Source organism: Thamnophis sirtalis, unplaced genomic scaffold (genome assembly GCF_051295495.1).
Source record: "Thamnophis sirtalis isolate CommonGarterSnake01/CBP01778 unplaced genomic scaffold, rThaSir2_p1.2 scaffold_7, whole genome shotgun sequence".
Classification (NCBI taxonomy): domain Eukaryota; kingdom Metazoa; phylum Chordata; class Lepidosauria; order Squamata; family Natricidae; genus Thamnophis; species Thamnophis sirtalis.
In genome coordinates this window covers 59,157,167-59,184,233 of record NW_028261387.1, presented here as the reverse complement: position 1 = coordinate 59,184,233, position 27,067 = coordinate 59,157,167, and the positions used below count along the sequence as shown (strand labels likewise).

The window sequence follows — 27,067 nt, the reverse complement described above, 5'->3', positions numbered from 1 at the left end:
TTAGCTACATGTCCTTTTCAAAAGGGAAATGCAGTAAATACCAATAGAAATTTTGTGAGTAGGGGGATATGAAGCTTTGAAACCGTATGGATATGTGGAACATACCATCGTTGCACTACAATGACAGCAAGAGATACATTATAAGATAACCCAGGTATTTTCTGAAGGTCTCTCATTTCTCATCATATGTTCAAAGGGTTTAAAAACACATATTTGGCAGGGAAACATCTTGTGGCACTAATTTGCATCTTTTTTTACTGCTACAGCTTTATTCATTTAGAATGTGAATAATCTATTTTAAAAATCCATAGTAGAATAACAGAGTTTGGAAGGGATCTTGGAGGTCTTCTAGTCCAACCCCCTGCTTAGGCAGAAAACCTACACTACTTCAGACAAATGGTTATCCAACATCTTCTTAAAAACTTCCAGTGTTGGAATATTTACAACTTCTGGAAGCAAGTTGTTCCACTGATTAATTGTACTTGGCAATATAACATATTGGCAAAGAAAGTATGTAGACAACTATTTAAAAACTGTTAGAAGGAACAAACATGGATACAAGGGATTGGTTGCTGCAAAGTGTCCAACTTCAAAAAATGTAAAAGCCAATACTACATTGTACCTTGCTAATGTAAAATAAAACCTGTCATAAAAACTTTAGCCAAAGAGTTTCATTTAGCCCACTAGGATTCTTCCGTAGCTCCCAGAGCTTCTTCACAATTACTGGGAGCAAGAAATTGGGCACATTTAAATGTTTAAGTCCTGCAGATTTTTTAAATATTCATTTTATCCATTCTGCAATTCTGGGAATCAAAGTTGACACTTCTTACAATTGCCATGCTTGAAAAACACTACCTTAGAGCCTCTATTTCACCCTGTCAAGTTGACTTTTAGAAATTTCAATCTCCCATAAAGAAGAGAATTTCAAAGTATTAATGTCACTGTACTTATCATTTTTCTCTATCATTTAAGCTTTATTAAATGACAAAGTTGACTTATTTGAAGATCTGGCGAAATTTGTTTACTGAACAAACTAGAACAAATGTTCCAGGCAACTTCTGAAATATGAGTCTAGGGTTTTTGAACCAACATTTGGGTTAGCCATATATGTCCTTAATATATACATAAAAAATAAATGACAATACACATAAACCAGATGGTTAAGTTAGTGAAGTAATACTTTTCTTCCTAATTCATTCATGCAACCATTTTTCAGGATATAAATTATCAGTAGGTTCATCATAAAATGACATTATTTTATTTTTTTTAAAAAGGATAAGAGAACACAAACCACAAACAAAGTCTTCAGTGTTCACACTGAGAATACTCCTTCCAGCTAGCCATTCAGGATGAGCACAAACGACATTGACAGTGTCCTGCAAACGGCTGTGGAAAAGCCAGCGTGGGAGCCATTTCAACTGGCAGTCACACAATAAGCTGCTAGTGTTCAACAACCTGAAAACATAAGGCACAAGGAAATATGCTGTAAGCTGGAAGGCAAAGAAATAGCAGTTCACTTAGAGGGCATGATTCTTTTCCCTGCTTATTCCTGCTAAAATATATATGAAAAACGTCATTAACATTTCAGAATTAAAAGCTTGATTTTCCTAAAATGTATCATAGATGTAACACCTTTCATATTTTACATTCCTATCAACCAACTCACGTGCAAAGAGGTAATACCTAATGAGAGAATTGTTTCTAAATATAATCAGTATCTAATGCTATTTATGATAAGAATGTTACTAGAAATAGTAAATCATTGCAAGAATAAATAACAGAATAAAGCAATCTGCGCTAACTTCAAGATGCAAAGCAACTGTCAACCCCATGAAAGTAGTAAACTGTCAAATCAGATTTTTAAAAGTAACAATAATAGTAATACATAGCAAAGAAGTGTGATTCCATATTTGTATTTCTGCAAATGCAATTTGTGAAGACTGAATATTGACTATAGCCTTTAAACTGAATTAGTTAATACTGCACTATAGCAGCAGTGTCAAACTGGCGGCCCACATGCTAGATGCATCAAGGAGAGGCCATGCCCACTCCAGCTCTGCGAAGGGAAAAAGTGTCACAAAACATCATGTAACGGCAATGTGGCACCGCGAGTTTGATACCCTTGCACTATAGCATAGCTATATGATTTGAAATACTAAAATGTACTATGATGTCATCTGATTTAGCATATCATCTAAACAAAGGCACTATTTCTTGGCTTTAAAAAAATCATTCAACAAAGTATACTGAAAGAAACATTTCTAAATATATACCATATATATCAGTGGTAGCCAACCTGGTCCCTAGCGCCCACTAGTGGGCATTCCAGCTTTCATGGTGGGCGGTAGGGGTTTGCTGTAACTCTGATTTATAAATTTTATAAAGTAAAATTACTTTCCTACTTTATAAATCACCATTACTGTGGAACCGGTAGGCGGTTAGAAAATTTTACTACTAACAGAGATACAAAAGTGGGCAGTAGGTATAAAAAGGTTGACTACCCCTGATATATATCCTTTCCTAAACACAACCTTGTATATAACTGGTAAAACAATATATTGGATCCTTTGATGTCTATATGCTGCTGTCTTTATGTTTTTATTCTTCAATAGTCATTACAGATATCTGAAATATGTGTAATGCATTCTGCATTTTACTTTTCAGTATTTTTATATATTGCCTAACTTAAGAAAAGTTTTGCCTCTGAAGTAAAGATCCCCTTTGTCACAGGGAAGAAAATTCAAAAGTAGTTTAACTAACCCAATTATTGTTTTAATCAGAAAAAAAAACAATCCATATCAATTGTGTTAGAAGTACAAGTTCTTTTCTGTGCAACTAATTTATTAACATTAAGTGAATTTAAGATTTTTTAAGATTAGATACTTACAATTCTTTAAGAAGAGGTTGGGAAAAACCACCTTCTTCAATAGATACTATAGCATTGTTGGTCAGATCTCTACAAAATTAAACAAGAACCATATATTCATGAATTTGTTTTATGTTTGAATTTTTAAAACTGGGATATATTCTACAGAAAAACAGATCCCCCCCCCCAAAAAAATACTTACAGATATTCAAGGGCCTGAAGATCAGAAAGTGCTTTCTTTGTAATTGACTTAATTTGGTTTCCTTGAAGAATCCTTTTTTTAAAAAAAGCCAAAAGATAATTTATACCAAAATATCAAGACATGAATTCTAATGTATTTTAATAAAAAATAATTTGCAAAAACACATGCAACATTTTAGGCAGACCACACGATGGTACCAGTCTGCTACAATTAGCAAGTTGTGACAGAATGTAGAAGAGCAATTGCTACTACATCAGATTTCATCTCAGGAGTTGGTAAAGAAAAAAAAGAATAGTAAGCATAAGGTTACATAGAATACACAACCTGTTCAGAGACAATAAGTCTTATGTAACACCACACACAGAAAAAAATAAAGATAATAAAAAACTGTTAACACTGTTAACAGTTTTTATTTCGACTTGTTAGGCATTCCTTAGAGACAAAGAGATTACTGAGGCTGAAGTCCTCTATTTGTTCTTGCACTTTTTGGTAGATTCTGACCTTTAATTGGAGACTCAGGAGAACGGTATTCGTTCTCTCCTTTCCCTAACTTGGCATCAGTTTCTGCCTTTGTTGAAAAAGAACCAAAACTTTTCTTTTTTCAATTGATAGGGGTGGGAGAGGGGGAATCTCACTCTGCATGTGACTTGCATATAAGGTGTATGGCTAAATTTTAGAAAATACTTAATAGAGCAAAAATCCCAACAAAAAACTCCTCTCCAAAATATATTCTTACTAGGTAGCAACTATAAAATACAACTTATTATAATTGATTCTCATCTATCAATGAAGCCGCACTAAAACTCTTTTCCTTTATAATGTGAGGGTCAAAAGAAGAAGAATAAGTATACATAAGGCTACAAAAGTTTTATTTTTAAAAAAACTTGCAGTCTTGCTATAAATTTCCTTGGGCAGACCTTTATAGCTTTCCCAGGTTAGCTTTCATGTAGTGCTAAACCATAATGTATCTACTTTTTATATCTTCTTATATATGAATGGATAAATAAAATAATTTTACAGTAATAAACATGGTTAACATAAAAAAAATATTATGGTTTGTAGTTATCTTACCAAATGCAACTACTTAGCATAATGTGTGCATGGAAGACATGGTTAATTTTTATTTCTGACTTACTACTTTTTGAATGTATTACTTTGCTTTAGCCTCTAACCCAGTGTTTCTCACCCTTGGCAATTCTAAGTTCTGTGGACTTTAATTCCCAGAATTCCCCAGTCAGCACATGAGATACACTTCTCTAATCCACAGCAGAATATTTAAACAGGACAAATCTGGAACATAATCTGATCCAACAAATAATATTTCCTTCCCTTGCTTGTAATACTGCTTCTAGCATCACTTTGGATTTTTAAGAAAAGTGCCCAAAACAAATTATACTTATTAGCTGGAATGGACATATTTACCTATGATTTACTCAATAAACCATAACCATGTCCACACAGTATGCCAAGATAAACTGAGGTTTACAACCACATTTTGGCTATGTCATCATCATTATTTCAGACACTGTCTATCCATTGGAGGATGAAGGTTTCTTCCATAAGTCTCCAACAATATTGTGCTAAGCTTTCTTTTGTCAATTGGGCTGCAATACTTGCTGATGTCGTCCATCCACATGTTACAAATAAAGCCGTCTTCTTGAAGCCGTAAGTTTTTAGGATACTATTTTTAATAAACTGAGTTGAGAATCTTTTTGTATCACATTCATAAACTCTGACAGGCTCAACTATTCTTTTTTTAATACTCTAATATCAGAACTAAGTTTTAAACGATATAAAAGGTTTCTAAAAATATCAATAAAACAAACTGCCCCATACTCTGAAGGTTTCACTTTTAAATCAACCAATTCTACAAAAATTTTAAAACTTACAATTTATTAAGTCTCTCAAGACCTGTAAATGCTTCATTTGCATCTTCTATGGCCCAGGAAATCTCATTATTCCGTAGATCTCTAAAAATATAAGTACACATTCCAAATAAATATTTGACAAACAAAGCAAAGCAAAACAAAACACATTCTTCTAACCCCAATTACTCCTCTCTCTTTCAGGTTTTGCCATTTTTAAGATTCAGTTTTGCAATAAAAAAATCTTTATATGGACATTCACATTTCTGGTTAATATAAATTCTGGCCTCATGAGATATAATTTGGTTTAAAAAAATATGACTGGAAGAATTAATTCATGAACATAGCACCAATGGGGAAGTGGAATTATGGAAAATCACTAGAGCTAAAGCCAGACAGCACTTGTTACTACAGCTGAACGCTATTTATTAGTCTTTAATGGCTTTAGAATGTCATTTACCACCAACTGGTGATCCTCTTCAACTGAATTAATGTTGTACCATTGTTGTAAATGATTTTATGTTAATGAAGCAAGAAGCTTATAACATTAGCACAGTGAGGGATGTTGAGTGAAGAATTGCTAGCCAGAAAAAAACAGATTTTCAGAGAGACATGTGGGTGGTTTTATTTCCAAATTCTATTATATGCCAATGTGACTTCCGTTTATCCTTTTGTCCTCTACATCCTTCTAAGGGATAGAACAGAAATCTATTAAAACCAATTCAGTGAACTCCTAAGAGGAAAAGAGAATGCTTAGTTGAAATCTAATAATCTTAGTAGTCCTAAGGACAAGTCATAAATTTATAACAACTTTCACTTTCCTAAGTTTAGTGAATTCATAAACTTAGCTAATAGTTTATCAATGACAACCCACACAGAAAAATCAACACAATTTTTAAAAATACACTATTTCTGTCATTTGGTACAGGTAGTCCTCAACATACAACCACAACTGAGCCTAAGATTTATGTTGCTAAGTCAGAAACTTGTTAAGTGAGTTTTGCCCCATTTTATGACTTTTCCTGCCATATTTGTCACCAGTTGTTAAATTAGTAATACTGTTGTTAAGTGAATCAAGTTACCCCACTGACTTTGCTTGTCAGAAGTCGCAAGAGGTGATCATGATCCAGTGACACTGCAACTGTCATAAATGAGTCAGGTGACAAGCATCCAAATCACATGACTATGGGGATGCTGCAAGTCATAGGTGTGAAAAATGGCCATGTCACTTTTTTTAGTGTTGTTGTAACTTCAAACGGTCACTAAGAGGACTGGTGTAAGTCAAGGACTACCTATACCATGTTCCAACATTTTGCACAATCAAAATAACCTCCCTGATGTACTCATGCTGCAAAATGAGAGAATATTTAAGATGTTTATTATTTTCAGGAATTAATTTGTTAACTGTATATAAATGGATAAAGCAGTATAACAGAAAGCTTGTGTAGCAAAATAAATGCTATGCTGCATTTTGATTTATAATAATGCAACACATATTCTATATTCCAGCCTGAAACCAGGGCAGTAAATTAGTTTATACTGCAAAGCCACTGACACAGGAAAAGATCTATTAAAGAACAACTTTTTCGGCTGTTGAAGTTGACACATTCCAATGTCATGTGTAAGTAGAACAAGTTCTTTTGAGTAGGCCCTTACTGGGTGGGCCAATAGGCATTTACATTTCATGCCCAGTTAGGCACAAATACTTGGAGCCCTGTTAATCACTCTCAGACCATTGTCTGTAAACATCCAATGACCCTGAACCAAAAAACTAGCCTGTCAGCAGCTTGATGTGTCTCAAGATTCCAGCAAAATTCACTAATTAATCTGCTGTTCTTTTGTTTTATGCTACTTCAAGTTTAAAATATTAGCTTTAACTAATCCCTTTAAAAGGCTACATTGAATTTAAAACAGTGTAACTGATTATGCAAGTTTTCTGAAGACTGTTAACTATTTGAGCAACAGATTATTCTCTTTTCTTTCCGAATAATACTTAATGATAGCTGGGAGAGACAGACAGCGCTGTCACTTTCTATTTTCTCATGCTATATTTTAGTTATTCTCCCTGAGAAAACCTGTTACCCCAACTCAATTTAAATTACACTTTGTTGTGCAGTTTCCATCTCTATACCTAAGAATACACTCTTTCCAAATACTTCTTTTAACATGTTTCTAAGGATAATAATATGAACCATGTTCTTTATGTTTTATAAATTTAGAAGAATTTCAACCATTTTACACATCTCTGGAGGCTTTTTTCATCTCTTGGAACCATTTAAAATAGACTGTGCTGTTTTTGGACCAGAAAGAAAAGAAGCAATAAAGAGCCATTTGATGAAAATAACTGGGGGTATGTGGATTAATGTTGCAGAAAAGACAAAACTCCTTGAGCAGACTTCAGTGGAAAATTTTGAAAGACTGTGTCTCCTATCCTTTTGAAAACTGATGCTTGTATGCTACAGTAGAGCTCACCAGGGAAATAAGTAATGCTTAATTTCCAGAAATAAAAATGCCGGAAATTCCTGAGGGATAAAACCATTTTCACAACCAACCTTTCTCCACTGATCTTTATGAAGGACAGGTTGCTCTTCGCTGGACTAAAAGGGAAAAATATTCTACATATGTTCAGATGCTAGGTATATATTTGTATCTACCTGCACTTCAGCCTCCTATCCTAGCATAGAAAGAACTGAGCCTGAAAAAAATAGGCTTGCTTAGGAGTTCTTCATGAAGACAGATGGTTAGGTAAAGAGGCAACTAACAATGACTCCATAAGAATTATTTAATTTTACATTATACAAAGGTTCCATGTAAATGCTGAATCCTTTAAAAAAGCACTGAATAAACCTGAGCAATACGGATCAGCTCTTTGATATAATAAACCTGTCATATTTTTACCTTTTGAAATGCATATAAATAATCTAAGGCCAATCGTCAGAAAGTGGACCCACATCTCCTTTGTGTTCGTAATACCATAAGTGTTACTATCACCCTCTGATGAGAGTGTTTAAGTTTTATTCCTGCTAACTTCTGATAAATCTTATTTTCCCTCTAAATTATATACACTTACAAAATCTGTAGATATGAGAGTCCTTTAAAAACTCCATCAGCAATGTAACTGAGCCTATTGTCACTCAGATTTAATTTTTCCAATACATTCACTCCAATAAAAGCAAAGTCATCTAGGCGAGTCAGTTGATTGTATGACAGATCTCTGAAATGAAAGGCACAATAAAGAGAAAGATGTAAGTAATAAAATTGTTGAAATGTTGTGACACCACTAATTAATTTGATTTGAGAAGACAGATCCATTTTTGTAAGGTATATTAAGAAACTTTCCCAACTAAGATTATTTATTCCAGTAAATTTACCTCAATAAAACAAATGTAAGTACTTACAGTTCAGAAAGACTTTGGCAGAATTCCCATGCATCGGGTCCAATCCTGTTAATGGCATTCTGACTGACGTAGAGCTTTTGCAGGGCCTTTAAGCCATATAGCCATCCCTTATTTACTTCTGTCAGATTATTCTGTTCCAACTCTCTGCAGAATCAGAAGAAAATGTTACATATGTTTTAAAACAAGTATGTATTTGGATGCACATCATACATAGCAATTTGCTAGTAGAAATGCAAAGCTATTATTAAATACTATTGTACCTACAAGTCCTCAATATAAAAGCCAAGGCAATTTAGAAAGCAAAGAAAAAAAAAGGTTTAAGTAGAAAGCAAAAGGCAAGGAATTCAACATTCGCTATATTTTTACTGTTATTATGAATTATTATCTGACACTGTTTTCTGAAAACTTAATAAAGTGTACTAGGGAATATTTTAAAACCCTATTAAAATTTGATGAAATATACTGTTCAAATGAATTGATAAACCGATACATATATCAGTAAACTTAATCAGCCCTTTCAACTAATGAAATCTAAGATTTTTAATGAAGAGGTTATATAGTATACTCACAATTCTTCCATATTATTCAGTCCAAAAAAGGCACCATCCATCAGATTATTAATTCCATTGCGTTGCATTTTTAATGATTTCAATGAGTCCAAGCCTTGGAAGGTAAGGCTTTCTATTACCTTAATTCTGTTTCTTTTAAGTTCCCTGAAAATAACATTTTACATATAAGGTAACAGAAATCAAGCTATCTGCCTGCCTGCCTGTCTAGCTAATCTAATCTAATCTAATCTAATCTAATCAACAAATATAATTTTTTCTATGCTTGCTATTCTAATAAAAACATTAAAAAGATGTTGATGTAATACACAGAACATAATTTCACCATCAAAAACACAAAAACTGAACTACGAAACTAAATGGTCAAAATCATACCTAATACTAACATATACCTGGATAATAAGCCCAATTGAGCTTTTGAGCGCATGTGCTAAAAATAAGCCCTCCCCCCAAAATAAGCCCTCCCCAAAAATATTTAACTGCCTGCGCAGCCGGTCTCTGCCATGCTTGCTGCACAAACAATATGAGGTGAGGAAGTGAGGCCGGGGGGAGGGGAAAGGAGGGGGCAACATCCACCATGCGCTCCACACGCCCTTATCTAATGGCTTCTCCCGCAACACTAGCCACTGTGCCCCTTCTGTCACACTAATGGCTGTCACAAAAAGAGCAGCAGTTCAGCACGTGCAACACAGTAGCAGCCATGAGGTGATTATGCTCACTGCTTCCTGCACCTCAAAACTAATAAGACCTGCCCTAAAATAAGGCCAAGCACTTATTTTGGGGGCCAAAGAAAATAAGACCTGTCTTATTTTTGGGGAAACACAGTATTTAAATATATAAATCCTCAGATGACTAATATTTCCACCCTGAACAAAAGGTTTAGGTGATACACTTTCTATCAGGACTTCAGCAGAAGATTTAAAAAATTCTTTCCTCATATTAACCATTATTTTAATATCATCCCATTATTTTAATGAATGCTAAGGCCCGTATATAAGTATATTTGGTTTGAAATTGAAACCTGTTATTTGAAGAGTAATATATTTATAGTACAATGTGAACTTTATTCCAATAAAATAATAAAATCTAGGGTCTAGGAGGCATCATTTTCAGGTAGTCTCAATCTACAACCAGTTATGCCAGACCTCCCTCAGGGTACTTAAGACTTGGTTATGAAGTTCTAGTGGTTACATGACTGCATTTCAAGTGCTCGGCAATTGGCCTGCATTTATGGCTATCTGCACCACCTCACAGTTACATGCCATGTTTTATGATGGTTTTGCCAAAAACCTGCCCATAGTGAACCAATGAGCTGATCAGATCAGTCATGATGATGACCTGATTTATGACCATCACTACTTATGAGCAGAATGGGCAGGCTCTATTATGATCATATGTCAAGGACTACCTGTAATTCAATCCCTGCTCAGAATTCAGAGTCATGGAATGTTGGGAACTATTAGTGCTTTAGATTCCTGCATTGAGCAGAGATTCAGTAGTACAAGGGTGTCAAACTCAAGGCCCGGGGGCCGGATCCAGCCCATGGGGTGCTTAGATCTGCCCTGCAGGGCCACCCTGGAAACAGCGAAGGACCAGCCTGTGCTGCCTCTGCCAGCAAAAATGGAGGGCTGTGTGTGCGTGCCCCCCTCTGCGGCCTGTGGTGTCCCTGCCAGTAAAAATTGAGCTCAGGAGGGGGACACGTGGTCCTCCCAAGTTCTGTTTTTGGTGGCAGAGTTACAGGAGGCTGTTGCAGCCAAAAATGGAACTCGGGAGCCCATATTCGCTGGCAGAGCACTAGGGGCCACCACAGGCCTCGCCCGACATGAGTGATGTCATGCTGGCCATGCCCATCCCAGCCCCCTGAGGTCAAACACAACCCTGAATCAGCCCTCAATGAAATCCAGTTTTATACCCCTGCAGTAGTATAAATGACCCACCACTAGAAATTTATCCAATATTCTTATTATTTTATTAGACACATACAAAGATCAAATACTTCTCTGGCATTAATTTATGACATTCGTTAACATGCTCCATATATGGATTTCAAACTGACAATGTATAGTCACTTACAAGAACTGCACATAGGGTAGTTTCAAAGTCTTCAGTGGAATCATGCTTATTTTGTTTCTGTTCAGTTTTAGAACTATTAAGGAATTGGACAGATTATCAAAACAGCCTGCTTCCAGAGTAGTTATTCTATTGTTGCTCAAATTCCTATAAAACCAGAGTTTTAGAAAGGCAGATGTTAAATTCTGATAGAATAATTTAACAAAAAAAACAAAAAAACAAAAACAAAGGTGTCTATGGCATTTTGATTTAGAATTGAAATTTATTTTCATTAGCGTGCTGTTTCACTTAATTGCATACAATAAAGTAATCATCCTATATTCTCAGTTTACTAGATACTACTCCTTGTAGAATTGGTATTTCCCACTGTCACTCACCTACTATTTTAAGCAACCTGGATAATCATGTAAGAGAATCTGAAACATACTACAGCTTTGAGGACTTGAGACTGAGACAAATATTCCTTTTCCAGATTCAAGCACTGCACTAAACTGTAACTTAGCTGACTCTATTCCCACATAGCTGAAGAGTGTTCATTTCTGCTTTTAATTAATGGTTTGGTTTTTTTAAAACCACTAAGTGTGATTAATATTAATCAGTTTATGGTTTGTTTTAAACTAACCATAGTTACTATTAATTACTGTTCTTGATCCAGGCATACATGTTGCAATTAACTAAAAATGAAAGTTTTTGAACTGTCTTGCAGAATAAACTGAGAATGTACAAACCTGGGAGGATACTACATTCATGCACTCATGAATGCACTCACTACATCTCACCAAGCTACAGTTTAGCATGTTTACAACCATATTAACATTCCATATAGTGAAGATCTGCTTGACATTATTAAAGTCTATCTGCCTATGCTATTTCCAATCCCCAATCACAGTTAATAAATTAACATTAAAAGTTTCTACTATTCCTGCAATTGATATTTTGAGGGATACCACCTCCTAATCTTGGAATCCATACAGCCACCTGTATATCCATCCCTCTATTCAACAATTCCTGAACTGGTTGTGTAAGATTTTACTAAATCTATTCTTCACAGCATGTCTAATTTTATTAGTACCATTGTGAATTTTGTATTATTTCATTAATATTATCATGACTTCATAAAAATGGCACAGAGAGAGATTATACATGTGATTTGGCGCACAGAAATCCATCAACAACCTTTGCACTCTTTTTATATAAAGGAAAAAAATCTGAGGACAGATATACAAATTGGAAAATAAGCTACTTTCAATGCTCATGCTAAGTATCGCCCATCTACTTACAGGTACTTCAGCTGCATATGTGGGAATGAAGAAACTTTGATTTCTGTGATGAAGTTGGAGCTGAGATCAAGGTTCTCCAGGGAGAAATAAGGCTGCAGCTGTTCAGAGACAATCTCCTGAATTGAATTATGCACTCTAAAATATAAACAAGCACCTTAGAAACCATACTTATATTATCTCTGAAATTTCAGCTCCTTAAAAAAATACAGATAAACATCTTGTAGATTCAATGTAACTCTAGAATAATATTTAGCTGTTTATTTTGATGACACGAACTGTTTTAAGTCTAATCTTATCCTTTTAGTGTCCAAACCTGGATGAGGTTACTGCAAAGTATCAATGATCACTTCAATTTTCTTTTGGAATTATGGTTCTAGAATGGGCTTCTCTGTTGATTGGATAGGCTACTATTCAAACAGCTTTATGGATCACTTCTAAGCATCATTTGCTGGCTAGAGATTTTAACTTATTTACATGTTCAATATGAACAGATAGTACAAATATGACAACATAATTCTGATATTACTCTTGTTCTTAACTGATCTTTCGTAGTACCACTAGATATTAATTACATAAATTTTTCAATTTACTTTTCAAACATGCTTCATTTTTATTTGATTAATTATCTAACAATTTTATTTTCTACACTGCTAAGTTTAAAAATCATCCTGAGAAATCTGTGAATATTAACTTACAATGATAGTAGTGTGATATTAGAAGTTAGTTCACCAAAGTGGGGAATGCCACTTAGTTCATTGTGATTCATCTTCCTGAAAAAAAGATTTATTTAGTAGGCTCAAAAAGAAGTCAAATCAACAAAAATAGAGTAATATTCTTGTTCTATGTGCATTTTTTTAAAAAAAAATATCTAGAAGCTTTCTAAGTAGTGAACTTCATAAAAACCAAACAATTCAAAGCACCTAAATACATTTATTTTATTATTTGAATTCAGTCATTCTGGCAAAATAGAAAATTTTGCAAACAAGTATGTTTGTTTGCAAAGTACAGACTAGCACAGAAGTCTCACTGTGCTGAAGTGATACTTCTGAAGAACACTGATTTTCTCACTAAAATACTATTCATAAGAGCTTTAAAAGTAAATTGAGTAATTATTTGAGTTAAATCAACAGAATTGATTCCCAAATATTCATAAATGTATTATTTCTCAGAACTAGTCTACTTCTTTCTGGAGAAAATTAAACATGTAAACACTAGTTAATTTTAAATTCTATATTAAAAGAAAAACATTTCTATATATGCAAACTAATTTAAGAACCATAAGTAGCACTTAGACTTATATACAGCTTTACAGCCCTCTCTAAGCGGTTTACAGAGTCACCATATTACCCCCAACAATCTGGGTCCTCACTTTACCCACCTCGGAAGGATGGAAGGCTGAGTCAACCTTGAGCCTGGTAAGATTTGAACTGCCAAATTGCAGGCAGCAGGCAGGCAGCAGAGGTAGCCTGCAGTACTGCACTATAACCACTGTGCCAAAACATATATACATTCAATGAACTTTCTAAATCTGGAATTCTATGCATCTGAATATGCGCCTACTAAAGGAACATAATCTTCAATTTAAGAAATGGTATCATTGTACCCTATAAAATCCAAACTGTACACTTCTCAGCTAAATTATTTTAATGATTAGAAACATAGGTGGTACTCCCTAGTCAAACCTGGCTACACTTAGAAAAAGCCAATCAAGGTCAGATTGGGCTAGCAATTTATTGGGGAACCACAGGCAACTTCAGGGCTATAGGTCTGAGTAAGAACTGGGCAGAAGTGAACAGAAAGAATAGATCCCTCTTCCCTATTGTACCAAATAACCTGTATGCTCTTGTGATCATCAGATGTAATCTGACCCAAAGTCAGACTTTAAACAAAAAATTATTTTGAATCCCATGCTAGAGAAAAAAGTGCTCAGGACTTTTCTCTGTACATCAGTGTGAAACTCTCTGAAAACATAACACATATTGACCAAATTTGGGGTGGGGAAAGAAGCTGTGAAAAGAAAAATTGAGTTTAAACCAGATCAAGCTGGAGGCTTCAGAACAAAGTTGTATGTTCTACACCTTTTCGGCTTTGCAGACTGGTGGAAGGGTGGGAGAGGGATGGTTCCATGCATGCGGCAGGCAAGCACACATGCAGCTCCATTTGTGAGTGGTGAGCAAGCTCGCCCGCTGCTTGCACAAATGGAACACATGCACTCGCACGCTGCTTGCACGAGTGACGGATGCACATACATGCCCTGGCCCGCCACTTTTGTGGCCCAGTTCCAAAAGGCCCAATGCCTGATAGTGGGATACGACTCAGGCCTACTCCCTCCTCCTTCCTAGTCATAGGATCCAGAATGATTATTAAAGGCTCAGCAATAATTGCAGAAGCCATAATCTGAATGGCTTATTTTATTTTTCCATTGCATTTGCAACCCATACTGAGGGTGTCTAAGGCAGTTCAGTATTAATATGCCATTATATCACAACTCCTATCATATTTAATCCTTTTTCCCCTTCCCTTCTTAAAACTCTTTCACTGACGATCCTACTGTTAGAAGCTTTTTGTAATTTTTTCTGCTCAATCTGTCATTTTCAAATATCACGTCACTTGACATATAACAACCCTTAATGCCATATCACTTAGTTTATTACTTTACAGCTAAAGTAACTTACACTTCTTGCAGCATTTGACCCGATGAATCAATACTCCAATTAGAGGATAACAAATTATTATGACTCAAATCTCTGCAAGCAAAAAAGAAAATTATAACATTATTTAGACAGCTTAATATGAAATTCATGTCACAAAATCTTGACACTACCTTCATTTCTAACTTTTTTAGTTGCATATAGGCAAGTATCACAAGAGAATAGACAGGAGAAACTGTTGCCTGGCCAGGGATAATGTGACAGGGGAAGGAACCCTTGTTTGAGAGGTTGCTAATGAAATTCTATTATCTGAAATGGGCAAAATTGATATTCTACAATCTACAAAGTTGTGCCCAAAACCAAGAATGACACATAGTAATTCTTTCAAGCTGGGTTCTTTATTGTTTTACACCCATAGACACAATCTTGTCAGACTACATGATTGTGTCTATGAGTGTAAAACAATAAAGACTCTACTATATGCATCTATAATACACTCTGTGAACTACAGGTAGTCCTCTACTTATAACAACTGAGTCCATAATTTGTTATGTGAGACATTTGTTAAGTAAGTTTTGCACCATTTTACGATCTTTCTTGCCACCGGTTGTTAAGTTAGTCAGTGTAGTTGCTAAGTTAGTAACATGGTTGTTAAGTGAATCTGGCTGCAAAAGGTGATCACATGACCTTGGGACACAGCAATGGTTATAAGTATGAATCAGTTGCCAAACATTTTGTTCACATGATCATGGAGATGCTACAAAGGTTGTAACTCGTAAGTTACTTTTTTCAATGCGATTGTAACTTTGAACAGTCACTAAAGGAACTATTGTAAGTAGAGGACTACCTGTATTAAGGAGGTGTTGGATCACATGATATCTGAGCTGAGTTGCCTGGTACTCCACTGGAATGCATCCCCTCCCTCCTGGGGATCCATCTCCTCACTATAATCCATCACCAGTAGTGTACATTCCATCCTACACAGCCAACTAAATAGTCTACATGTCCACATTTGTTTAGCTCAGCAATGGTATTTATTTTTATGGCAACAATATTTATGAATTAGTTCATTACAAAGATACTTCACTGATAAAAACAATATTTAAAATTAACAGCACAGCCAACAATGGCAAAACAAAATCTAGGAGACAATCCAAATACTTCCTGATATGATGAAGTTGACAGACTTACATTCTTTAGCATATGACTCAGCACTAATTTCAAAACAGTTTCTGATGAAATGTCAGACACTAAACTTCAGAACCAGTCTCAGTTTGAAGGTTACTATGCATACTCCATAAAAACACACTCAAATATATGTCCAACTATCTTTTTCAGAACAAAATCTGAAGGCTTACATAAAAAGGTATCTAAAGTGTTCTATTATATAATATTCCTGAATCCACAACATTTATAACTCTCCCCACTACAATCCTGTTGATACCAGAAAACAGAATACTTTAAATTGTTATTAATCAGTTATTAGAACATATTAACATTTGCTGGTGATGCAAAACTTCAAAAATATAAAAATATAAAGCAAAAATTATTATAAACTTGTAATTTTTACTCACATGCAAATTTAAACACAAGAAATAAGCAGACGAAAAGCACCTGGGAAGTCCATACATTATAGCTTTTCTTCTGACCAATTATGTCCCACATGTCGACTGTTAGTGACTATGTGAAACTGTCCCTAACCCAGTGATTCCTAACGTGGAAACCAGACCCCACAGGGGAGGGGGCTATCTGATTTTTAATGGGGGCAATTTGAAACTTGTTTAAACCATGTTAATGGCCTTTTAGGCTTCCTCTGCGTGAGTAGAGTTCACTTTTTGAGTAAAGTAAGAATTATGTCACCTGGGGGGCGGGCATTAGGATTTTAAAGAAGCTTAAGTGGGGCATGGCCAAAAAAAGGTTGGGAACCACTGCCCTAACCTGTCTTTCAGATCTTCTACCAGTGCCTTTCAATTACAGGAGTGTATAAAGAATGGCAATGACAAGAACAGTGAATGCCATGGATTAAGACAAAATAGAGGCTCCTATCATCACAACAGTAGGGAAACTGAAGAACTATTTAGTTGCTAGGAAGTCTGGCTGTCACAGGTTCTTTTATGTATACCCAAGTCAGTGGACTCCAAAACCAAGAAAGCCACACAGGTTTAGGCAACACAAGCACTCATTGCTCACTGCTGCACTTTTTCCTGCTTCTACTACACCTCATCCTCCTGCTCCTCCAACTATTATTCTTACGAGTCCTATTGCGGAAAACAGTACCTTTTTCTATTTCCTTTAGGTTGCTTTAGAAACACACAAACAACCTTCCATCTTTCCCACACACTCTGTTGCCTCTCTGGTCAGCATATTTAGACAACAGTTCTTGTACTTCCTAGGGAGGGGCCTTCCAGAGATAGGCAAAAGTAGCACAGGAGCTAGCCATTTGGCAGCCCTCACTGGCTTAATTTCTAATGCCCCAATGTTTGTCCTTCTTACCTGCCTCCAATGATAACTTGCATTTCTTTCAAAAAAACTCCTATAACAAAAACAATATCATTCACCCACTTTATCAGTTAGTTCCCCCTCTATTTAACCTTACTAAATTTAGATTTTTCTTTTCTGCTCCATCCTCTAAATCACATGCCCATAAGTATGCAAATTTCTATTTCTTTATTACCTCAAGGGAATACCTAATCTTTATTTGTCCCATTATTAATTCTTCTTGCATTCCATTAAACTGTATCCATCTCCAAATCCATTTGAAGGGATTTATTTTATTTTTCTTCTTTCCCAATGTCAAGTTTCACAGCTGCATATCAGTACTAGAAAGACAATTGCTTTAAGTATCCTACTTCATGTGTTAATTTATCACCGTCCTCTTAATTTTGGATAACAAAGTATATCAGTTACTTATTTCAACTTATCAATGTTTTAATCTGTAATTCTGATTTAAACTCCTTCTCTTCCAGTAATAACATTCTTAGAATATATTCAATATAATTTAAACAGATATGTTGGCAATATAAATCTCTCTCATTCCTATTTCGTAATACTTTGTTTCTATGGTTTCTATTCTTATAGTAGCTTTCCATTCATGATAAATGTTACTTAAAGGACTAATAACTATTTTGGAATACCTGTTAGATTTAAAATATTCTAAATTTTTGGAAGATGATTGAATGCAGTGGTCCCCAATTCCCTGGTCCACGGCCTATTCACAACCAGGCTGTGGAAGTGGTGGGCAAGTGTACCTGTGTGCACTCGCACACGTGAAGCTGCATTGTAAAACTGGCACTCATGTGCAAAACCATCCCCTCCCCTCCCCCCCGCTAGCCAATTGAGCAGGGAAGGTTGGGGAACACTGGTCTAATGGAAAGCAAACTGTTCCTGGAGCAGTAGGAACTGCAGTGAGACATAAAGTGGTAGCCAGATAATAAATGTTGATCAGAAGATTGTCTCTGGAGAAGGAGAGACTGGGAGATTGTCCATCTACACTCCAGGCAGCTACTCCTTGTGAGGAGGCTTGTGGGTTTGTGGTCAACTTGTGAGTTGAATGGCTGGATTCAAAGGTTTTCAAACGTGTCCACAATGCAATGCAGCTAATACTGGATGTAATGTTTGCAAAAGCTTCAGTTTATTAACTGTTATCAGATATAATCAATATAAAGTTAAAAAGAGATCTTCCAATTGGCAGGATACAGGAAAACCTCTTGGTAAGTCAACTTTCTTTCTAAGTCAAAAAAAGTGAAATAAATGTTTTAAAACAGCAGTTCCCAACTTTTCTTGGACCAGCAGCGGCAGCAGCGAGAAGGGAGAACGGGGGGGGGGGGGTTTGTGCAGGCTTTGTGCAGGCTTCTATAGCCCTATTCTCAGGTTTTAAAGGATTTTGAACTATTACTAAAAAAAACTGCTGAAGAAAGCATAAATGGATAAAGGAAGCAATAATATTGAAAGATTAATTTTTGGCAAAAGTGCTTTTGAAAACATTAGAACTAAACACATAAATGGACCAGACTTTTGTGCAAATGTTATTTGTTTGATGTTAAAGAAGTCAGACAATTTGTGGATTTTACAAAACAAAAACAGAAAGGTAATATGAAACAGACTTTATGACTATCATAGTGTCAAATGAGATTAAGTATTAAGGACATAGAAAAAGCAAAACAGAAAAAAAGGTGGGCAGACTGCTTTTTATTTTTTCCCCTTGTACTCAAGGCACTTTCACTTTTGGATTATAATATTAGAAGAGCCATCACCAGGAAAGTAGCAAAAGCAGGAAGGAGAGAATTGTTAGAGCAACTTACAGAAAGGGGATTACCCTGGAGATGTTGCAGAAAATGTTTGAAGAATATGTCAGTAAGATATCTGAATATTACTTTGGCGACTTGTGAAGAAAGAATGGAAGATTTATAAAGACGAAAATGAAGTAGTAGTTAAGAAACTATAATACTTTCCTGAAATCCCTTCTTCTTTAATTCTCCACTCTGTGAGGCAGAGTGGGGAGAAGTGTCAGGTAAAGAGAGAGATGGCCTGCAGAAATTACTTTTCTCTGGAATGCTTTAATAAGCCTTACTGTTATTTTTCACACTTGTAGTCTTTTCTGATGTACCATAAACATTGATGTTTACATTGCACTCTCCTGTTACCTAATTCCATGACACCAAAACTGTTGTTAGGAAGACTCACCCGAAAGCAAAAACAAAGGATTTAGAGGTAGAAATAACAAAAAACATACTGTATTGGAAATGCAGTCAGTAAGAGGGCTCCCTGCTGGCAACATTGGAAGCAGGTAGATAACAAAGGACAAAATAGAAAAAAAAGTAGACAGGTAGACAGAGAAGGGGTAATATAATTTCTTAGCACCCTTTCCCTTGGAATGCTTTGATAAGATATTAGATAGACCTACTGTTACTTTTCACACTTGTAAGTATCCTTTCTGATCTTATCAACATATACCATAAATATAGGTATTTATGTTGCATTCCTGTTATCTAATTCTAGATGCTTAAGGGCAAACATCTAGGTTCTCCTAAATTTCTCCATTCTAGAGCCACAGCACTGGTAGTAGGATTATAAATTTACATTATTGCTACTAAAAAAACAATTCTATATGCTTAACATGATTCAGAAACTCTATTCCACCATCATACTAATAAACTCTTTCATTTTCAAAAGAGAATATACTGAATGGTTCTTATCATATTGGCTTTTTTTTTTACAAAAGTATTTGTGCTCACAGAATGATTACTCATTATATTGTGTATAGAAATGGATAGTATCTTGTACTATGAAGACATTAAGAAACAAATTGATAATCCTAATCCATCTGATAGGTTTCCCCTTTCTCGTTAACCTTCCACATGTATCAGAATTTCAAACCGTCGGGCAAGCATGAAAATTCCTTATCAGTTCATGCTGAGATTAAAAACAAGTTAACGTTTTGTAGTCTTTCTGTTCTTTAGTTAAGCCAAGTATGTCAATTTCAGTTTGTGATACAAATTTGGCAAGCTACAGATAAATTGTCATGGCACAAACATTCTGAGTCATGACAGAAAAACATGAAGTAGCAGAGCGAAGAGAGAATCATTTAAATCTGTATCATGAATTGCCTTTAAACCTACACAGAATACCATTTCTTTATGAAAGTAGCTAAATCTCAACAATAAACCGTAGATAGTCCTTGATTTACAACTACAACTGAATCCAGAATTATGGTCATAATTTGATTGGAAGCATTACATGACTGAATCTGATTTTTTTGACATTTCTTGCAGTGGTTATTAAGCAAACACCCCAGTCGTGAACACTGAAGTCATTAAACAAATCCATTTTTTCCAACATGCATTTTTTGTCACAAACTAGAAATAATGTTGGAAACTAGTAAAAAAAAAGTCACTATCATAGTCATGTGATACTGAGATGCTGGAAACAGCCATAAAGGTGAACCAGCAGTAAAGGTGAATTGTCATAACTACAAAAACTGTCATAAGTAATTTTAGGGAACTCCATTATATTTTGGTCATTAAACAACCAGTTGAAAGTTGAGGATTAACTGTAGACAACTTGGAAAATTTGATGTAAAATAAATGAAGCAAAGAATTAAGAATTTGGCCAAAAGAGAGTAACACTGCGCAGTTACAAATACACTATATTGCCAAAAGTATTCGCCCACCTGCCTTTACTCGCATATGAACTTACTATAAGTGACATCCCATTCCTAATCCATAGGGTTCAATATGACGTCAGTCCACCCTTTGCAGCTATAACAGCTTCAACTCTTCGGGGAAGGCTGTCCACAAGGTTCAGGAGTGTTTATGGGAATTTTTGACTATTCTTCCAGAAGGGCATTTGTTAGGTCACACAGATGTTGGATGAGTTTACGTTGCCTACCACTTCGTGAATGAGTTGCTGTCGTTCCCAAACACTTCCACTTTCTTATAATACAGCTGACAGTTGACTGTGGAATATTTAGGAGTGAGGAAATTTCATGACTGGATTTGTTGCACAGGTGGCATCCTATCACAGTTCCACGCTGTAATTCACTGAGCTCCTGAGAGCAACCCATTCTTTCACAAATGTTTGTAAAAACAGTCTGCATGCCTAGGTACTTGATTTTATACATCTGTGGCCATGGAAGTGATTGGAATACCTGATTCTGATTATTTGGATGGGTGAATGAATACTTTTGGCAATATAGTATATGTTTAATCATATCAAGCCATTGAAAAGTGAAATTTGAAACTTCCCAATGGAACTCAAAAATAGTTCACAAGAGATACTTTAGTTCTAATAGTACTTCGGAAACCTAAGGATAACACATATTTTAATGTATTAATATTGCACTGACCAAACATATTTCCAATAAATTGTTACAAATACAGTCTATTAAAATGTTAGTAGATGATTTGAAAAAAAAATCTAAAACCTTTACTGAGTATTTCAATGCATTCCAAACTTCAGGGATTCAACTGTAGAAAGCAATAAATTATTAAAATATCAATACCATGCAGAGTTGTAAATAATTCAAAGAAAATATGAAGAAACATAGTGTATTTTTAAATAAGTTAACCTGACACTTGAAAAGTGTGCATTATCTTTTTTCCCTTGATAGTCAAAACAGATGGACAGAAATGCCTGATCTTAAAATTATATAGCACACTTGGAGTTCTAATTACATGTTAATGGTTTCACTAAAAACTCTTTTTAGAGGATTTTACATGAATGTGCCATCAAATGTTACATTTGCTGCAGCAGCAGGTTTTGATTTTTATTTATCTTTTTACCATATAGTTATCATTGAAGCTTTACTTTTATTACAGTCATGTCAAACACAGACCACATTATCGGAGGACTAGAGACTTGTTCGCTAGAATGCATCTCTGAAAATTCAAACTTGATCATTTCCTTTTGTTAGCAGCTTCTACATCTAGATTAATTAACATACGGTAGTTCTCTGATGTCAAAAGTCTCCTCTTTCAAAGTCAAACTAACACAGTATGTTTCTAACGTAACAGAGTCAGAAAAATATCTTCTGATGCATTATTAGATCATCATTTCCAGATTCAACAGAAATGCCTTTTTAATAGCATTTTACTATGCCTTTTAATAGCATCCAAGACAGCAGTTGCTATCACAGAGATGTTATCTGTTGATGGACTTTTGCAATAATCTTATTAAGAAGCAGTTTGCATAATGAACAAGCCTCAAAAGCCTACATGGCATTCATTACATAGGTATTGGTTTATTAGATATATGCAATGCACTGGAGTCTTTTTCTTGTGTTTTCTTGGGTCTCCTAATGGGAACAACAAGCATTGGAACTTATGGTGGCATCATTTTAATCATATAGGTCAGTGTTTCCCAACCTTGGAAAATTCTAAATATATAGACTTAGATTCTCAGAATTCTCAGCAATAAATAAGTGACTAGAGAATTCTGGGAATCAAAATTTAAACATGTAGAAGTTGTCTAGGTTTTCTTTCAATTGACAAAGTAATACTAATACTAATTTTATTTCAATTGACAAGGCAAATTTCTGCCAAATTTGTCATGATTAGTACTTGGAATATAACCAGCAATAGTAAATTAGTCATTTTTAAAATTTCTAGACATTCTTATATTTAAATTTTGAGATCTTATATTTTTTATTTAAAAATATTTTGGGATCACAGTGTTTAATTTAAATTTAATCACTATTATCCATTATTTTTATTATACTATTACTTCTATTGTTTATATTTTGGTTGATATAGTTCAACCAGAGTAGTAGTAGTAGTAGTAGTAGTAGTAGTAGTAGTAGTAGTAGTAGTAGTAGTAGTAGTAGTAATTTGTTCTTGGCTTAGAATAAAAATCTGGGTGTAAAATATTTCCAAGCGAAGAATGGTGAACTAAAATATCCCCAAAGGACCAAGATGACACCTCTGGCAAAAACATAAGGACTGTTGATGATCCTGTCCCTTTTTGGAAAGGAGAAAATTAGAGATTTCCCACTTGTGCTCCAGACAAATGCTTACATGAAGACCACATGACAATACAGGAGACTGGGACATGAGGAAGCACTCAACCACAGTGATGCCCTTAAGGACACTGGGTTTGTCAACATCATCTTCTAAATACATTTGGATTTACAATGATTTCAAAGTTAAAAGAGGCCTTTTAGGTAACAAGTTGAAAAAGTATGAGTAAAAGTGAGTGAAACTTCATTCCAAATTGAAAAATAAATAACACTTTAAAAACTAAGCAAGAATGTAATTCAAGAAAGATGAGATGGGTTGCTACATAAACGTGATAAATAAAAAATAAAAATGGTTTTCAATAAAGAACTACTAAATAGGAATTACTTAGACACGTTGTTCTGATAGGAATCTGATCTTTAGACCTGGCTTTTGCAACTAGAATTTCACAATACACCTCTAGAGGTTCTATGAGATGATGACTTTGTGTGCCACAAAATGCCAGTGCTCACAGTGGTAGAAATATTTAGCACCATGATTCAGCTGCCAGCTGCTGCTTTGCTGTTGTAAAAGTAAAATATGGATTGTGTAATAATAAACTCAACTGTACACAAGATCTGAAAAGTATTTTGAATTGGAGAAAAGAGTATTCTCATTCGTGAGATCAGAAAATTATTTCAAAGGTTCCATCAGATTGAGAAAGGTTGAGAAAGACCGCTTTAGCTATTGGATATTACTAACTCCAGTGTTCTCTTTGTTATTTGTCTTGTTATCTGGCTTGTTATTTTAATGAACTATAAGGTTTACCATGAAGTCTTAAAAACAAAGCAAGATAGTACTTAATACAGACATATTTTTTTAGAAGATTTAACCCCATCCAGATTGATATTTTGCTTTTTGATTCTTTAATTAAGCAAAACCTCCTTACATGGTTGTTACATTTCAAAGCATGTTGGCAAGGAAAGTATTAGTTTGGCAATGATGAAATAACTCATCTAAATTGCTTTGTAATTTCCATTAACAACATATAAACAAAGTGTGGTATGTTTATACACAAACTATTAATTTTTAAGTTTCCAGATATAACATGAAAACTATTTTGGACAAAAACAAAGATTGTTGCTAGCCTAGAGGTGGGGAAATTGGAGACTAAGGATTGTAATGTAAGTTTATTGTACCTTTATCTTTAGTGTATGTTTTGCCTTCTTATTCCCAAATGCAAAATGTACCTATGAAGGAAGCAAGTCAACAACAACAAAGTATATTTTTACTGTTACATTATCAACAAACTATGCTGCAAGGTGAAAACTTTGTGATTATTTAAGTATGCAGTGTTGTCATTTTTTGTCCAGAACATTTAATTTTTAAAATAATTCCATTTTTAGTATTATTAGAGCATTAGTATTATTATTAACACGCTCTGATGCTAAGGAGTTAGACATTCTATTCCCCCTTGCAACCTGAAAATAACTCTGTTCCAACTGCCATTTGGATGTGGGCCTGGCCAGCACGTGAATTATCTGGCCTGCTGGCTAGGAGTTTGGAGAGGATCCTGATATCTGTAGTGCAAGGCTGAGGGAGAAAAGGGGGTAGGATAGAGGAGGCTTCTGTGGGGCAAGGCTGGGGTGGGGAAGGAGATAGGATAGGGAAAGTTTCTGTGGGGCAAGGCTGAGGGAGAGAAGGGGATAGGATAGAATGATTAGGGGACTAGAGACTAAAACATATGAAGAACGGTTGCAGAAACTGGGTATGTCTAGTGTAATAGATAGAAGGACTAGGGGAGACATGATAGCAGTGTTCCAATATCTCAGGGGTTGCCACAAAGAAGAGGGAGTCAAACTATTCTCCAAGGCACCTGAGGGTAGAACAAGAAGCAATGGGTGGAAACTAATCAAGGAGAGAAGCAACTTAGAACTGAGGAGAAATTTCCTGACAGAACAATTAATCAGTGGAACAGCTTGCCCCCAGAAGTTGTGAATGCCCCAACACTGGAAGTCTTTAAGAAGATGTTGGATAGCCATTTGTCTGAAACGGTATAGGGTTTTCTGCCTAGACAGGAGGACCTCCAAGGTCCCTTCCAACTCTGCTATTGTATTGTATTGTATTTATCAGGCCTAATGCTACCTACTCTGTATTTCTGAGGTAATCCAAGTTAGATAGGTGCTGCTATCCAGCTGTACAGGTAATCTCACACTTGTAGTATGTATAGTTACATAAGAGGACAAAGTCACAGATTTATTACACAGGTTGGAAAATGAATTGCCACATACCAGTAGTTCCCTTATTTTAATAAAATAAACCCTAGTTATAAAACAGAACACTTTTTGAAAATTGGAATATGAGAGGATGAACGCTTTTATTTTTTTCAATTAAATTAATTCTAATTAAACTTGAAAAACACCTAGCAATAATTCAATACATGTATTCAATTATGAAAGCAATAGAAAATGACTTTGTTATTGGGCAGTTTTCTATGCATACAAGCCAAGTCGATTGAATTAAGTAAGCCTTAGAAGCAGCTATTTGAGTGCATTCTGAATGAAAAGGGCTATAAATTAAATAATAATCAGTTATGCTTAGGCTGCAAGATCTCCTATATGAGCTCTAGTTAAGTAAGTGATTTCTTGTATTGATTATCATTACCTTTATAAAAATAATTAGAATTTAAGCTTTTTAGTAATTTAAGTAAAGCCACAGAACCCATTGAATTAAGTAAAAATATAAATATGTACATATCATCTGCCAACCAAGGATGCTACTTTGTGCATTTTGGCAAACTGAGTCCTAACCAATGAATCTTAAGCTGAAACAAATGTTAATCTTTAAATTGCTGTTAATAAGCTCTTTTTGAATGTTACAAAGTTGCTTTGGCCCACCCTTTCCTTTGTCTGTCAGGTTTAGAAAACTGATGAATAACCATCCCAAATTTATCCAACTTGAATAATATTCATGTATTTCAAATGACCTAATATGCAATTAATTTATGGTTTGTGATGTTGGTTAAGATCAACAGCCAAAAAAGTTACGTAATTCTGATTGATATTTGGACTTGCATCTAAAAATCCCAAATTGTAGAATAAGTTGTGGAGTCAAAAAAAGTCCCAGTAGGAAACTAGATTTCTATTATGCCAACAAAAGTGCATTAATGTTTCTATGTAAGTCATCAGGAACATCAGACTTCCTTCATTATGCACAGCAAGAGGTTACTAAACAGTAGACCAACTAGTTTTCATGACTAAATGTTAAGACTACCTAGGAAAGATCAGAAACAAGCTTATCTGATAATCAGTCCCAGAACCAAGAGTCACCACCCTCCACAAAATACTATTCACATAAGCAGGTATTTTCCATCACATTTTACATATAATTTGCATATTTGTTGCAACAGAAATACGTAAATCAGCATCACTTTGCCTACTGTACTTAATTTTTGTCTTCATAAAGTGAACACCTGTCACATAATCTATCCTGCCCATGACAAACCTAGGCAGATCAATAACACAGTGTTAAACCTGTTTGACAGTCATTCCACTCCTCAATAAATCATAGAACTAGCATCAATTTTTCAAGACTCATTTGAGAGTTTAAAATTAATCTACAGCATGCATATGGAGGCTTGTAATGGAATGCTGTAAAAAAACACATTCTTTGAGGAACTGTCCAAAAATTTATATTTCAGGAATCAGAAGCCACGAAGAGAATACCTATGAGAGAAGACT

At 35.0% G+C, this 27,067-nt stretch overlaps 1 protein-coding gene across 1 annotated transcript in view; it reads right to left on the bottom strand.

Moving 5' to 3' along the window:
- LRIG2 (leucine rich repeats and immunoglobulin like domains 2) overlaps window positions 1-27,067 on the bottom strand; it is a 45,712-nt gene that overhangs the window by 15,941 nt on the left and 2,704 nt on the right. The window contains exons 2-12 of the mRNA XM_087720149.1: window positions 14,923-14,994; window positions 12,943-13,017; window positions 12,248-12,382; window positions 10,971-11,114; window positions 8,901-9,044; window positions 8,332-8,475; window positions 8,004-8,147; window positions 4,958-5,038; window positions 3,069-3,140; window positions 2,888-2,956; window positions 1,292-1,455 (exon numbers count right to left, since the gene is read on the bottom strand). Of these exons, the coding sequence (XP_087576275.1) occupies window positions 1,292-1,455; window positions 2,888-2,956; window positions 3,069-3,140; window positions 4,958-5,038; window positions 8,004-8,147; window positions 8,332-8,475; window positions 8,901-9,044; window positions 10,971-11,114; window positions 12,248-12,382; window positions 12,943-13,017; window positions 14,923-14,994 (1,244 nt within the window). The remainder of the gene's footprint in view (window positions 1-1,291; window positions 1,456-2,887; window positions 2,957-3,068; window positions 3,141-4,957; window positions 5,039-8,003; window positions 8,148-8,331; window positions 8,476-8,900; window positions 9,045-10,970; window positions 11,115-12,247; window positions 12,383-12,942; window positions 13,018-14,922; window positions 14,995-27,067) is intronic.